The sequence below is a fragment of the Odontomachus brunneus genome, unplaced genomic scaffold (genome assembly GCF_010583005.1).
Source record: "Odontomachus brunneus isolate Ranch 3 - 2012 unplaced genomic scaffold, Obru_v1 Obru_scaffold_027, whole genome shotgun sequence".
NCBI classification, from domain to species: Eukaryota; Metazoa; Arthropoda; class Insecta; order Hymenoptera; family Formicidae; genus Odontomachus; species Odontomachus brunneus.
The window spans coordinates 952,563-968,563 of NW_022639477.1; the positions used below are offsets into that span (position 1 = coordinate 952,563).

At 49.6% G+C, this 16,001-nt stretch overlaps 1 protein-coding gene across 15 annotated transcripts in view; it reads left to right on the plus strand.

Annotated features, from left to right (window-relative positions):
• The window catches only part of LOC116842854, a 140,762-nt gene that overhangs the window by 54,594 nt on the left and 70,167 nt on the right, over positions 1 to 16,001 (plus strand). For 9 of the 15 annotated variants that reach the window (XM_032812604.1, XM_032812607.1, XM_032812612.1 and 6 more), the window contains exon 1: positions 31 to 14,511. In XM_032812604.1, coding sequence (XP_032668495.1) covers positions 8,899 to 14,511 — 5,613 coding nt within the window. In that variant the 5' untranslated portion in view covers positions 31 to 8,898. Of the gene's footprint in view, positions 1 to 29; positions 14,512 to 16,001 lie in introns of those variants that run through there. The other 6 variants (XM_032812602.1, XM_032812603.1, XM_032812601.1 and 3 more) reach the window with 3 other exon arrangements.

Here is a 16,001-nt window from a genome sequence, read left to right on the forward strand (position 1 = left end):
TCTCTCTCTCTCTCTCTCTCTCTCTCTCTCTCTCTCTCTCTCTCTCTCCAATTACGGGAGATAACAGCGATGTGATAAGCAAGGTTACATGAAGCACACGTACATTCGACCTCAGGATCCCCGAACGTTGGTGAAGCGACGCGTGTAAACGCGAAACGACGGTGCCGGTGGGATTACCTAGAGGACGTGTAGCTACGTTTGCGTGTGGGTTGGCGGATCATGAAAATTTATAAAGGCGCATAAATATTTCTCAAATGCACACCGTCGCTTCGCGCATTGACTCGGATTAATTATTAACCCGTGCCAGCTGAGTCTTTGATAGTTCGTGACCGTGAGGTCATTCATCTGTTGGTTTTTACGAGGGTGACGGCGTGCATGAAATTGGCGCGAGTGTCGTGACAGCATCAAAACCACGCCACGATCCCCTGCATACCGAGATCCATAATAATGCCCCATCCGCGGCGCGGTTTATCGGATTTATAAACCGCATCGTCGGCCAACCACGTTGCCATATACATGAGAATTACCGTCGGGGACTGCCGCGAATCTTGAGAATCTATCAGCTGCTCACGAGACGAGAGAAGGCTTTAAACTTAATAAAAAGGACGCCACGTTGGGCAGACTTTATCGCCCAGGACGTATATTACATTTATATATGCGCGTGATAGAACGACGTTACGTTCGCCGCGCGCAGGCCACGCCCACACGCGTACAGACATGCGCAGATAAGAACCACATGAAAGACGACATTTCTCTAACTTGAAAAATATTATGCTTAGATTATTTTCTTTTTGGTTTTGGAAGAATCCTTTTAAGGCCAATATACAGAGCAAAAATCACCTTAAATTCCAAAATATCTCTATTGTGTTTTTAAATTAGAGAAAAATGCGTAGGGAATAAATAATTGTGTGCAGTTGGAAGGGTTGCCTTACCACAATATATTTATTCCTTCTGACTACGTTTATCCCTTACACTATTTTTCTCTAATATAAAAACCAAGAATATTTTAAAACCTAATAGTGAGTGACTCATTTTGTATATAAAAAGTATTCCGCTAAGAGTAAGATTGTATTTTTTTGGGTATTTCCGGAACAGTGAACCAGAGGAGGGAGGGGCGAGGGATGGCGTGTTTGACGACCGTTTTCGATTTTATTGAAAGTACAGGAAAATATTTCCGATATCGCAATATATTAAATATCTTATTTCCGGCCGCAATTAAATCCATCGTTCGCGTTCCACCAGGACACGTCGACGGCCACGGAATTGTGGCCGGAAAATGGAGCATTGTTGGCGCACTTCCGGTAACTCGTTAAATATTGTACACACGGAGCAGGAGTACGGCTAACAAATGCGGTTAACTTTATAACATGTCCGCTGCATTTCGGATTACTGCGCGCTAAATAGCGAGGCGCCACGGGGATTGTGTTTCCGTGGGACATTAACATATTTTGTGGAAGGGGGAGATGATTTAGCGGGACTGTTTTAGTTGAATGAAGAACGCGGCCGACGCACGTCGACCAAAGGCGGTCCGGCGATAATTCGAGCCGCGATGTTTGTTATTACATCGGGAGAATAACAGCGCGAATTAATTCTTCTGGTTGGCTTAATGGCTCTCGCGGCGAGGTCAACGCCGACGACGACGGCGGCGGCGGCGGTGGCGGCTTCCGCCGCGCGCGATGAATGCTTTTGCAGAACTATTAATGATACCAAACAGTCGAGACCTGTTGCTCGAGCAGCGCCGCCTGATTAATTTCGCTTGTATGCCGCGCGATGGCGACGCATCGTCCGGAAAAACTCGCGCCCGCATCGAGCGGGCGCGAGTATAAATTGGCAACGTTTCGCGCGGTGTAGGGGGTGGGTAGAAGTCATTTTCTCTTTTGTCCGTCCGGAAATGGGATTAAATCGCTCTGCTTCGCGTCCCTCTTCCGCCAGCGCAACCTTCGACCTACATAGTTCTTAGACACCGATAAAAAGCTACGCGGCAGAAGAGAGCCGTGTTGTAAAGCGACAAAAACGCCATCGTTCCGAGCGTCGTTAGGAAACTTTTGTCGGCAACGTGGGCTGCAATACGGGACGGCGAGCAATCTCTCCGTTAGCTGTGTACCGGGTTAATTGTCAGTACCGCGATTATTCCGATAAGACGTTTGCGTTGCTGCGTGCTGGCGCGTCAGAGATGATGTCTGGTGGCGGGGAAACACGGAAATCTCCTTATTTGTAATTTGAAAATAGGAGAGAGGGAAAGAGGGAACGGCGATTTATTGGCTCTCTAGGGAAAACCCCCTAGGGCTACAAAATCCATAGTTCACGTACATATAACAATTGTACTTTACGGCGTAAATTGAGAGAAATGGTGCAGAAAATGAAAATATTGGCTAAGATATGAAACATAAAGATAATTATGAATACAGAGAGAAAAGTATCATCCTGCTGCTAAGAAAGGGATTACTCAGTTGTTTTTATTTCTTTTAAGCAATGGTTATAGTCAATGGACTAGGTTATTTTCAACAGAGAATATTTTCTTCATATATATAATATTGTTAATAGTCATAATAATAATATCTCTAAAATATACTCATCATATTTTAGAAAAGCTTTAAAAAAGAATTTTCGTTTTAGTTTAACATTCTTGTTTAAAATGCCAAATTCACTAAGATAAAAGTTCCCGGACACGAATATACTTCGAACAAATCTGATGTTTACAATTAGAGCTTATGATATATTTGTGAATAAATAAACTTATGAAATGCTTGAGACGAGTAAAAGCTTGTGCTTGTTTCAAGCATGCTTGAATGCAGGATATATTTTTCTGTGTGTATACGAAGGAAAAGAAAGCTAAAATCTCCTTGCAAGAGGAGGGAGAGAGAAAGAAAGTAAGTTTTCTCGACCCGCCCTGCTTTCACGATCACCTCGCAGGGACGATTTACACTTTTGCCCCGGCATTCGTGCTCGAGGAATTGGGGGAAAAAGGGGCAATAATTGGAACCAAAGCGGATCTCGGTGGCCACCATGTCGCCGCGAAATTGAATATTGAAATTTATGGCCGCCGCGTTAAATAGCGCGCGCGGCAGTCCCTCCTGCAAAGTTAGGTGCGACAACGGCGCGAGTAATTACACAAGCGCGACCAATTTTCCTTCTCCGCGTCCTGAAATGCCCTCGAAGACACTCGACCGGCCTTCCGAGCAGCGCGCTGGCCTTTCAAAGGGAAATTTTCCTCGAGTAAACAGGCACATAAGAAAAGTCCGGCGTAAACTGCAAAATCCCGCGGGGCCGTCCCATTTTTCGTTGCGCGTGACGCGCTGTGAATTAATCTCGGCCGCCTTTTAACAAGGTTATGGTCTTTTGCGATATCCGGAAGCGGTCGAGCAAAGGTTTTTCCCTTCTAACGAGATGTTACGCCGGGTTGAAACCACTTTGCCGTTACTTCGCCCGTCGGACGGGAAGGAACAGACGTTCGTTCGCTCAGCCGACATGAGCGCCAAATTATCCAGCAAGCAAACGTGCTTACACGCGCTTCGAGGGTCGTCATATCACGACGCTTTTCCAGACAGAGAGAGAGTGTACACTGAGAGAAAAAAACGGTCAATCTGACAGAAATTATAGTTATTTTTTACCCCAATCTTATTTTTTGCTTGTTCCAACACGAAAGTTGTAGTAGTAACACGTATATCCGTAGTAACACGTAGTAACGATATTAACATTATAGTAGAGTTTAATGCAAAAGCAGCGGTTAAAACAGAGCATGTAAATTTTCGCGATTTCTATGACGGCGCGAACGGGCAAAAAATTGTAAAAAAGGAAGCGACGAATTCGCTTCTTTTTCCGCTTCTTTCGGAAAATAAAAAGAAGAAACAGGGATTCCACTGCGAGATTTACGAGCTAGGCAAATTCGAGCGCGGCGAAAACATTAGGCACTCGAGAGATGCTCGAATTTTCCGCGCTCGAGCGAGTATTCTCTTTCTCTCTCTTTCTCTCTCCCTCTCGTGCGTGCAAAGTATAATAAATTCCGTCCCTAGCTGGCGTACACACACCAGTAGTCAGCCGGCTGGCCAGTCGTCGTTTTGTCTACTTTGTCCGTGAGCCCGTCGAAATCCTCTTTGAACAGCGCCGCGGAAACTCAACAGATACAATGGGAGCTTTGGGAGATTCCTCAAATCCGATTGTATCCGAGGGGGCGAAGGTATCAATTTACGATCGCGACGCGGCGATCCGCCGCGGTTTTGCGAATAAGAACAATATCGCGCGGCCGCGATCGTGCAAAATGAAATCCATTCAACAGGCCGCGATGAATGACGACAACGACGAACGACAACGACGACGACAACGACGACGACGTGACTTGTTGCATCGAAGTCGAAGCGCGCCGATATCCGCCGGACTTTCCGTCGTCAATTCGCGCCACCGGACTTCCGTTCTTAATTGAATAAACTACCAAGCGCGGCTTAAGTCGGCTTAGAGAGCAAAATCTGAAACAGTTGGAAAACGTCCACAGACGACCCGCCGCGGCTTTATCACCCGCCGTGCGACTAGTTTTTCATTCATCCTCGTTTCATCTCTCTCTCTCTTTCTCTCTGGCTCTCTCTCTCTCTCTCTCTCTCTCTCTCTCCTTTTCTCGCGAGCTCGTATTATAGACCACGTCGCGCGGAAGGAGAACGTGCAGTAACTTCATCGCTTAATATCGAACGGCGCTTTCCATGCCGGTAATGACCGACGACTTGCGACGCGAAAAATCTCAAGTTCACGCGACAGTGAACTTCTCTCTGCCGTTCACCGCCCGCCACGTGAATGGTAATCGCGTTATGAGCCGTACGGCTGTATAGCGTGTAATAAACATTCGAGTTGTAATACGCGTGCCGCGATCGATAATCCAGTGGCGGTCTGGAATCTCTCTAGCTGTACTGACGGCTAAACTTCGATATCTGCCATCGGGACACGAGGGAAAGATAGAGAGAACGACCGTGCGACTCAGTGTAGTTCTGTGAGAGAAAGATCCGATTAGCAGTAATGGAAAGTTACTTCGATTATCTCCGCCGTGACTTCTCTGTAAAACACCCAATTATTGACCTACCTTTAGTTACATTGACAATTTAAATAAAAAGAACCTGGCTTTTCATGCAACCACACACACATACATTGTGAAAAATTTTATATTAAATTCAACACTTCACATATCCCAATTTATCTACTCTAATTTAATTTAACACAAAGTGCAGATATGTAAACAATATGGTGAAAATTAACGCAGAAACGTACACTATTGTTATTTTAACTGTTGTTATTTTAGGAATGGTAAATAAGAATTCAACGCGCGAAAATAGTCAAACTAACACAACGACAGTATATTAAATTAATACACGAGTATGTTGAAAATTTAAGACAAAATCTTTCCTAGATGGATCAATAGAAATACGAAATGTCTTTTATCGTACAGCATCCCAGTTAGATTTCTTGCGTGCCTTTAATGATATTAAAAGAGAATTTCACATCTAAAACCGTGAATAACCAATATTGATCGCGAGAAAAGCCAGACTACTAGAATGTCAATGACTAAGGAGGATCAATAATTGAGTATTTTATCCTATTCGAGTTTATACTAGGTCGTGATGGAACTGTGACGTTTATAACCAGTTAAAGTAACATTTCTGGAAGAACTTGCTACGTCAATTTATAATGTACACAGACACAGAGTGCGTGTGAAGTGAACGGCGACGAATCGTGCTAAATAACTCTAACTACCGTCGGTAGTTATCCGTAATGCTCCTAACTTTTCCCTTACCGCAAAATCAGTCCATATCCCCTTGTCTAAATTAACAATATTCCGTTCCGATATTTTTACGCCAATGGTTTCGCGACGAAGGTCACGTTACAACGATGCAATAACGAAGCGACACATTAAAGTGGAACAATGGAGCGCGGGTAACCTTGTTTTCCCGATCGACGTGGCGCGATTCTTCTGTGAAGGGCGCGCCGAGGGGAAAATATTTGCAAGCAAAAGGATTCCGCGGCGGGTTGAATTCGCAACGACGACGACGATGACGACGACATTTCGTCAAATAGGAGGACGGCTGCATGCATAGCCGTTTTGCCTCTTTTGTGATGCAACTCGTGAATGCCCATTTTGACCCGGCGAGGAATCTGTCGTGCGGTATATCTAGCGCAATATCGTCGCGATGGTATTCTTTTCTGTGCACGGCATCCGCGCCACTGCTGTCTCTCTGTGCTAGTGCTCCGCCTGCTTAACCGGAAGGAAACCCCGATAGAAGACTACTGGCATGTGAAACGACGAGGATAAATTCCGAGTACACGCGAGATGTAAAGAGGAGTAGGTCCGTCGCCACCGTCACCGCCGCCGCTGCCGTCGATGATAAACAGACGTGTCGTCTGATATATAGCCGGGTATACGGTAAATAGCCGGCTCCGGGCCGGCCTGTTAAGATCTCAAGATCGGCGAGTAATTTATTAGCGCCGCGATGAAATATGTCGAACCATATTTCCTTGGACGCGCACACAACGCTTCACATCCGATTCCGTCTCTTAACGGCGTTTCCCCCGATTCGTCCGTCGAACGAACGTCGATACGCCTTTAAATGGGAAGAAAAGGAGCGAGAGCTGAAAAATTTAAGGCGCGTTACCGTGCAAACTGTCATTTTCCTATATTTTTTTTCTTTTTGCCTCTTTTTTCTTCGAGCTCGATACGCCGGAGTGGCAGTTGATCGAACGATTTCAGGTGATAATAGGAATACGTCCGCCGACATTTCATCGATTATCCATTTATTTATTTGAAAAATTTGCTTATTACGCGAATAAGAAGATGGAAGATAAAGAAGAAAGATTAATAATAATATTAATAAATAAAGATAAAATAGCAAGAAGGAGAAGGAAACTTGAGTAATAAAGTACATTCAGTAATAGAATACATTCTGTAATAGAGTTCACGGCGAAAAAAATGTATTAACATGAAGTCTGGTTTTAATGAACGCACCAACGCGTTTTGTTCGGAAGATCCAGAATTTCTGTGTGATCTCTATGACCCAAATTTGACTCTAAAAGAAATTCAATTTCCTCGACCAAAATGCGTTAGCTCGTCCATCACGAGCAACTTCATGTTAACATTACAATCAATCTCTTTTCTCCGAGTCATACCAATTAACTTAAATTAACTCGACTGAAATAACATTTTATGGATACAAATTATCGCAATTGACGCGGATGAAACGTTTAAACGGCACAATTGAGTCTGAAAGGAGGTCTCATGAGTGCAAAGTGCGGCATGCAAATTTACATATCTTTGCGACTATCAGCAGAATAAAACATCTCACGGGCCATAGCCGAAGCCGAGCAAAGTCGTTGTCTCAACGACGCGCATAATGCGTGCAAAATTAGGTCAATGTCTTTGAAGATCGCGCGCGACTGATCCGCGCGGGATTGACGTTAAGCGACGCGCGCTCTTATTACTGCCGCGAGACGATGAAGCGATTTCATCGCTCCTCGTCGTGAAAATCCCCGTCTACGTGAGTGAGTACCCGCGTATCACGGAGGCAGTACGATACGAAAAATCGGTATCAGGATGCGCGCGCGACGCGGCAATAACGTTGACAAAGGGCGTGCTCGATGAACTCTCGTCGAGGATTCTGCAGGGACGGACGGCTGATACCATCATCGACCGTCGTCGGTTTTTGGGTCGTGACGGTTATTTCGATCATCCTGGCAGGACACGCGGAATCGCCCGCTCGTGATCGATAAGAAGCGCCGTGCCGAGTGCGCGATTCTCTTTTGAAGCGCGGCTCTCGAGTCCGCCGCTCTTCATTTTCATAAATTATTATGCCGGTCAATCGATCTTTCTCGCGGCACGCTATGTGATATTTCAAGAAACGCGAATACTATTCTATTCGGAGTATTTCGACTCGATTTCGACGTAACTGCCGTCGCTGCTTCTCCGTTATAACTCTGGATTGGGGCCAATGGAACGCAGTTGGATGGAAATCTTTATAAAGACACTCTATAAAGATCTGAGAGTGAAATTAAATGGTATTATGATAATGGAGTGTCCATTAATCGGGCAGGATTTTATCATATTCGTTGGTGGTTTGGTCAGGTTATACTTGGAGACTTCTCTCCGGTCGCGAGCGTGGATGCGAGCAAACGCCTCAGCACGTTTTCTGTCACTTTGTGACTATCTCGCGATCTTACGTTACGATGTGCACACACGTATTATATCCTTGATCGTGTACGGCCGAACGTACGCGATACACACACGCACACACCATGGAAACTGCATCGGCTGCGTTGGCTCGGTGCTCAGGCCCCGTGCCCCAGGTGCTGAGCCACATGGCGGTTGGTTTTTTGCTATTTTGCAGATAACAGCAACGGCGGCATGAACGTACGAGACTGGTTACAAAGTGCCATTCGCGTGGTGTCGCGCGATCTCGAACGTTCCATCAGGCTCGCGCCTCGGCGACTTCCATGCTTTGTGTACGCAGTGTAGCCCGTGTAGAAGCGGCAGATCGCAACGGAGAAAGACACTCCCGGCGATACATGTAGACGCGAGAGTGATCGTTGGAGAAATCCGGTAGGACTTAGCTAGAGCGTTAAAGTGTGAGATGTGAGGATTCCGGATGGGCCGAGTCAACATGGAGATCGTCGCGAGACCAGACGCTACGACGGCCTCCGCGAGGTTCGCCGCGTCGCAATTCATGTTCCTCCTTGGTCCACGCGGCGGGATGTGACTTGATTCGGACGCGAGCCTCGAGACTTACGACGATGAATCGCCTCAGGGATCGTCAGATAGAAACGTAGGTGTGTAACAACAACAACAACAAGAAAAACGATAATAACAAAAAAACGATACAAAGAGAAAAGAGACAAGAGGCGTATCGCGAGCGGACAAGACTGCTGAGAAAGATGGACTCGACGAAATTGGGCGGTCCAGCGTCGAGCAGTCCGCGGTCTCACTCGCCGGTCTTGCCGAGCTACGCCGCGCCCAGCGATGGTAATATCGACTACATCATAGGTGACTACATGGAGAGACTCGGTACGCGGCTGAACATTCTCGAGACCGAGCTGAAGTACGCGTGGCGGGCGTTGGATCTCCTCAGCCAGGAGTACATCAAGATGTGGGAGCGACTGGAAAAGTTGGAAGGCCTACTGTATGAGCAGCAAACGGTGATCAGTCAACTGATCGAGTTCTACACTAGTGGCGGTACGCACGAGAACGTGAATATCGTTGAGGAGACCTTGGCCAATCAGCAAGGCTCAGTGGGTGAGTTGGACGCGATCGCAAAGAGCTTGGGCGCAGCGATCGGCATCGAGGAGACCGATGTGCTGCGAGAGAAACTCGCGCAACAAGAGCTCGCGAGGATGCACGGGCTCACGCAAGACAGTACGACGGCCGCGGCCGTAGTCACCGACATGCACAGGAACGTGAGGAATCTCGACACCCTGGAGACTCTCGAGGAAGAGGGCAACATTCCCGACGAGGCCTTTTACAGAAGCCTGAATAACGCTTACAGGGAGGACCTGATCTGTGGGGACACGTCGAGACCGACGTCGCAGTTGGGTATGATCTGGGAAGAAGCCGAGGACGAAGATGTGAACGGCAAGAAGGAAGTTGAGACCAGCCTCTTCGACAAGACTATACCGAAGGAGGAGGAGCTCGAAGAGCTGTCCACTCAGGCGCCACCGACCAAAGAAGAAGTGCAAGCGTCTGCAATGAAGAAAGAAGACGAAGCGGACGAGGATGAAGGCGAAGTGTTCAGCGCGGCCGATTATAAGAGCTATCGAGGTAACACGCCATGCGTCAGCGAGCAAGATCTCGCGCAGCTCTCCAGGCTCAGCTCCCTCGACCAGGTGGCGTTGGAGAAACTGCACGAGATCGATCGACTGACTAGTAAATTACAAAAGGACTCGCAGAATCTCATAGAACTGCAGTCGCGGCTGATCGACTCGCCGAAGCGGCAGTATTCGTCCGAAGCAGAAGCCAAGCTGGCAGAAGAGGCGAGCAGCATAGACGAACAATTGAGGAAGATCTATGCGGAGACCGACGTGGACAGTTGGACCTTTTCCAAGAGTCCCGGATCCACCGGCAGATCGATCTCCAGAGTGAGCACAGATAGCGGGCTGGCCACTGACGGCGACTTCACAACGAGATCCATATCACCAAGACTGACCTCTACGTCCAGGAGCAACTTAGACTCCATTTCGACTACCTATACTCCACCTAGATTAGGTTACACGTCGGCCATATTGGAGAAGAGTCCCGAGCCGGTGATCCAGCTGCCGATCGACGTCGGTAGCTTCGCAAAGGGGTATGCGGAAAACAAGGAGCTGACGGATCTGATGGCAGAGAGCTTCGCCACAGCCGTCACCTGTGCTTCGCCCACCATTTACAGCACCACCACCGACAAGGTGCCGTCGCCCACGCTGTCGGCAGGCAGCGTGCAGAGCGTACACAGTGTCCAAGGGCTGCGCACCAGGCAAGACGGTTACTTTGGTAGCGCAGCACGACTGAATCTTGAGTTCCAAGAGAGCAGAACACCTCCCAGTCCGTCTCCCAACTCGCCTCCGCCACCGGCACCGCGAGACACCACCGAGTCCTTCCTCATGCCCGGTGCGGATCAGCGAGAACCGGAGCCCAAAAGGTCGCAGAGCCCGAGTTTTTTGCGAAATGCCGAGAAACTCGTTTCCATGGAGCAGGGTCGCTTAAGTCCGCGCACTCCTCACTCACCAAAATCACCGAGAGTCTCGCCGAAGCACGCGGTCAAGTCTAGCAGTGCCGCCAACATAGTCGCGGCCAAGTCCGACTCTGGCCTGTCCTCCATGAGCGGTTGGAGCAGTCTGGACAAGTCGCCGAGCTCGCCGAAAAGCTCTATCGCAAAGATGCTGACCTCCTACTCGGTGGATCACACCCGCACGAGTCTTATAGCCAGCACGCAACCCGCCAGGACTTCAAGTCCGATCCCGCCGTTGCCGGAAACTACTACTACTGCAACTATCACGCAGGAGCCGCTCTACGACACTCCTGAAGGTAGAGACGCCTTCGCGAGCACTATAGCGACTACGACGAGTCATCCTTACACCACGACAATGAATCACCTGTCGGCGTATACGACCACCGCCAAATCACCAGCCAAGGAAGAATACAATTTCGTGCCTCCGCCGGCGCCGCCAGGCGTCACCACCACTTGCCAGAGTCCCAAGAAACGCAGCCGTCAGCAGAGTCTTCAGCATACTTATGACTCGGTGCCATCAGGCACGTCTACGGATTACGTCTACAGGTCGGAGCAGCCGGCCATTTACTCCGTGGCCGGTAGTAATCGGCAGCAAGCCATCACGAGCGTCTACACTAGTGGATCTGGCTCTTATGGACCCAAAACTACGACTTCGGCTTACTATTCCGACTCGATGGAGCAGTACATTAATTACCCGGACGGTTACAGCGCGCTTCAGTATACGGAAACGACGAGCGCCATGACTCACGCGAAGAAACCAATACGCGGCAGCTCGTTCACAGACGGCATGGCGAATCACGAGGGTTACAAGGCGGCGATGTATCGGCAGATGTTCCCCACCGGCAACATCACCGACGCGCTCTCGTATTATCCAACTAGCGCGAACTTGCCACGAACGGAGACGAACGACAGTTCATGGCTGAACTCGATGGAAGAGCAGATACCGCACGACTCGACATCCTCCAGCATTCGATCGCTCACCTCAGACGGCAGCTACGCTCAGAGCCCGTACACGGATCGTAGGTATCCCCAACCACCGGCCTATCAAGCGCATCCCTATCAATCGCATCACACCTACGCGAATCAGAATTATCCGCAAGCCTACCAACAACAATACCAGCCGTACAGCCAACGACTCAGCAGCTCTGAAAGCGCGCAACTCGCAGATGGCTATCAGAGACAATGGCAACGGGAGCATCAGTACATTCAGGATCACGAGAGCGGCAGGATACCCATGGAGCAGCAACAGACGCAGCAAAGTGAATACTACGACGCATCGAGCGTAATAGTCTCTCAGTCCGGGTACATCAGTATCGCTACAAACTTGAAGGATCACGAGGCTGAGAATACCAAACTGTCGAAGAAAGTCAGAAGGGGTTCCTCCTTGAAGAACGCGATGAGCTCCATGAGTAATTGGCTACCCGATCTGCATCTCAGTAAACGACACAGAAGTCAATCGCTGCCGGGAGGAGTGAGAAGAGAAGACTTGGATGTGCCTCAAGACGGTCAACAAAGGATACCCGCCGAAATGGCCATAGGGAGAGGGCGGGGTAGAGGTCAGACCGCGAGGAAGAAAAAGAAGCATACTTTAGTCTCCACGGTGTCTGGCATTTTGCAGAAAGCAAAACGCCGCAGTCATCAGTCGCAATCGCTGTCCGACCCGGAACAGTCCGAGACCGAATGGAGTAGCGGTAGACAAAGCGGCCTATCGGAAGACGAGGATAGCGTGATATCCGATATCACTCAAGAACCGCCTTTTTTCGCAAAAGTAAAGACCGCGAGTACCAAGAGAAAGCAACCGCCGCAGCAAATGATGGCGCAGCAACAGCAACCACACCCTCAGCAGATGCAAGTGCAGCAAAAGGATTATATACAACAGCAACAACAACATCAAGCGGCTCTGCAACAACAGGCTCTTCAACAACACCAGGCCCTTCAGCAGCATCAAGCCCTTCAACAACATCAAGCTCTTCAACAGCATCAAGCTCTTCAACAGCATCAAGCTCTTCAACAGCAGGCGCTTCAACAGCAGGCGCTTCAACAGCAACAAGCGCTCCAACAGCAGCAGGCACTTCAACAGCAGCAGATACTTCAGCAACAGCAACAACAGGCGCTTCAACAACAAATCCAGCAGCATCAGGAGCAACTTCATCAGCAAGCTCTTCAAGACACGTGGACCAAGGAGAAGGAGCAGAGGAAAGTCGAAGTTAGCGAGCACGACATGAACGAACAGATGGGTATTGTCGAGGAAGAGACCTCTGGCAAGAGCACCGGCTCAGGATCCGCCGGATCGTCCATCTTCCAGACTGTTGGCGATATTAAGAGGTCGACGGGTAGTTCGGACGAGGCACCAAACGAGAAAGCACCGAAATTGCCGCCAGTCACTCTGATTGGCGGCTCGAGCATGGAGTTCGCGGTCTCTCGAGCTCTCGGCAAATATCGTCAACGACAATCCTCAACAGTGTCGGACGACCAACCACCGACCGAGGAAACCAACAACGATAAGAAGATGGAAGAGGGATCGGCGCAAGTGCTGGAGGCGAGTTTCGAGTATTCAGAAGACATGTCGGAGAAGAGTGAGAAAAGCGAAAAGTCTGGCAGCGCGAAATTACCGGAACTAGTCACTAGTTTGTCAGAAGAGGCTCCACCGTCGGAAGGTAGCCCTTCGGCGTCCAGCATGGGAAGGGGATATGGACCTGCCGGTGGTCGTTTCTTGCCGCGCCATCAACAATCTTTGGAAATACCATGGACCGGTTCGCGACCGGGAGAGCCTGACGAAGATAATCGCAGCACACACTCGTACAGGAGCACATCGAGAGTGTCATCGCGACGGCAGAGCACCGAAGACTCAATCGATTCCGAAGACGAGTGGTATTGCTACGAACTGAGGAAACTCGAAGAGCTAGAAAGACAGTCGGAGATGGAGATGACCGAAGTGTTGATCGAGGAAGAAGAGCACGAAGCTTACCAGCCGGACGAAGAGGTGAAGGAGAGGATGTCGTTCGTGCTGAAGGAGCTCAAGCTCAAAGCTATCACGAAGCCTAAGGATCAAGTGATGAAGGAGGAACGAGAGGAACCGCGAGCTAGAATGAACGGCACGGTCGCAAAGGAGCATCGTGGCGAGGAGAACGATAGGTATCGCGATGAGAAGCCGATCCCGAAGCGAAAATCCGCGGAGAGTGTGGAGGCCGTGTTCGCCCGGGTGACCGATTACCACACCTGGGCACATGAGATCGAAGCCAAGAAAGAGAAAGAACGGCCTCCACCGTCCACGGAGGAAGGCTCCTCCGGCGAGACCTCCGGCCCGGATAGCCCCGGCCAGTCGATGGACGAAGAAGAAGAAGAAGAGCTGCCCAAGGATCTTGAAGAACAGCAGTCAAGACGCAGCTCTAACGGATCGACGTTGCGTCGCGACGGCGAGAAGGTGTTGCAGGGCTCGGATTCCCTTTCCCGCGAAGGTAGCGTAAGTGTACCACCTAGCGAAGTGTCGGTCAGCATCCCTGGAGCTTGGGATTCTGAAAGCACTGTCCTTGAAGGCCTCGAGCGCGATGGAGCCGGTAGCGCCGAGACTGCTACAACGGCGACCTTGAGTCTACCGAAGATCAAGATCGACTCCTCGTCCTGCGGAAGCTCGGACACGACATTGAAGGAGGGCCAGGCGAGTCCTGGCCCACCCGGGTCCAAGTGGAAGCTGCTCAAGGCCTTGAAGGAACGTAAGGCCGAGGAGAAGCTCAAGGAGGTCGAAGAGGCCTCTAAGGAGAACGCTATCTCTCAGGGACCCACGGCAGTGAGTATCATGATCAAGTGAGGACACGAAAACCTCTGTAAAGCGTACTCGAGATTCGGGGGTTGGGTGAGACTGTGAGTCTCTTTGTTCTGTTGCTTTCGCGTCGATTTTCATTATTCGCGCACTCTCGTGTCTATCCGCTTCCTTGTTTCTTTTCCTTTTCGTCGCATATGCGACGCTCCATTTGGATATTTATTAATGCAAACAGTATTTTCGATAACGTTCGTTGCATCACACTTTTGAATTTGGTCCGTCTTGTCGACGGTACACGCGCACGCACATCCCGGCGTTGGAAGCGCTCTTTTGTCCACCCCTGTTGGAGCGGCCGACAGCGCTTCCGCGCGCGGACAGGTTTGATGATTGGTGTAAAATTCACAATGATTGATTTCTTGCGTGCCACGAATTTATCGTACGGCACGTACCTCGAATGTCGAGTGCGCTGTACGTCGACTGACTGTAAAGCGAGAGCGATACCGCTACGAATTTAAAGATATATTTCGCGTTAAGGTTAAGGTCGTGCCACCAAGTGGCATGTATACTCAGTCAATATTGTATGCGATATCGAGAGCGAGAGAGAGAAAGAGAGCGATAGAGAGAGAGAGAAAGAGAAAGAGAGAGAAAGAGAGAGAGAGTGTGTGTGTGTGCAAGAGAATGGAAGTCAAGCTTTGCTGTCCGAAGGGGGACGATGACAGTCGTACGTCCTCTCTTCTTCACCAACCAAGGTTGTTTCAAGAGGCGGAAAGCCCGAGTCTGTCGGTTGTCTGAAACGCACGTTACAAACGGTTCTAGTCAATTTACGTGTAACACCACTAACGCTTGGCCAAGCAATATTTCTAAAGAAGGGCGAGAGGCGTCGCCCTGAAAATACGCGCGATCGATGGTGGATCGATTGTCGAGGAACCCACGCCGGCGATAACCCGCGTGCGGCCACTGTGCGAAGGGAGGCTCATTTAATAGGCGTTTTAGGCGTAATTAGACTCGATGCTTTATTCATAGATGTACGCTTTATAAGGTAGCCAATGTTAACGTTAGTGTTAACTGCTGGTGTCTGCGCGACGTGGATTGGTGTTGTGAAGATACGCGACCGCTCGACGGAACCCCTAGCCGTCAAATTGCAGTGATCCTTTCAGTTCGTCGTACCCAAGACTCGTGCTGCGTCCTCCTCGTGGGAACGCCTCTTAAATTCACGCGGATCGTCGCGCCGATGCGACAGGTACACGCACGAGCGCGCATCGAATCACGAGCTGATGATCGCATTATCGTTCACGTCGAGCGTTACCTGAGAATCACAAGGGGCATAAGCGACAAGTCATATTATAGCGATAAGAAAAACGCGCGTCGCGTAGACACCGCGGATGAACTCGCATTTCGTCAAACATCGAAAACCCATCGCTCCCGAAGAACGCCCGCGAAGACATCACACACTCCGTGAACACTCGTCGAACACGCGAACCGACGTTCATCGTGAGAGAAAGAGAGAGAGGGAGGGG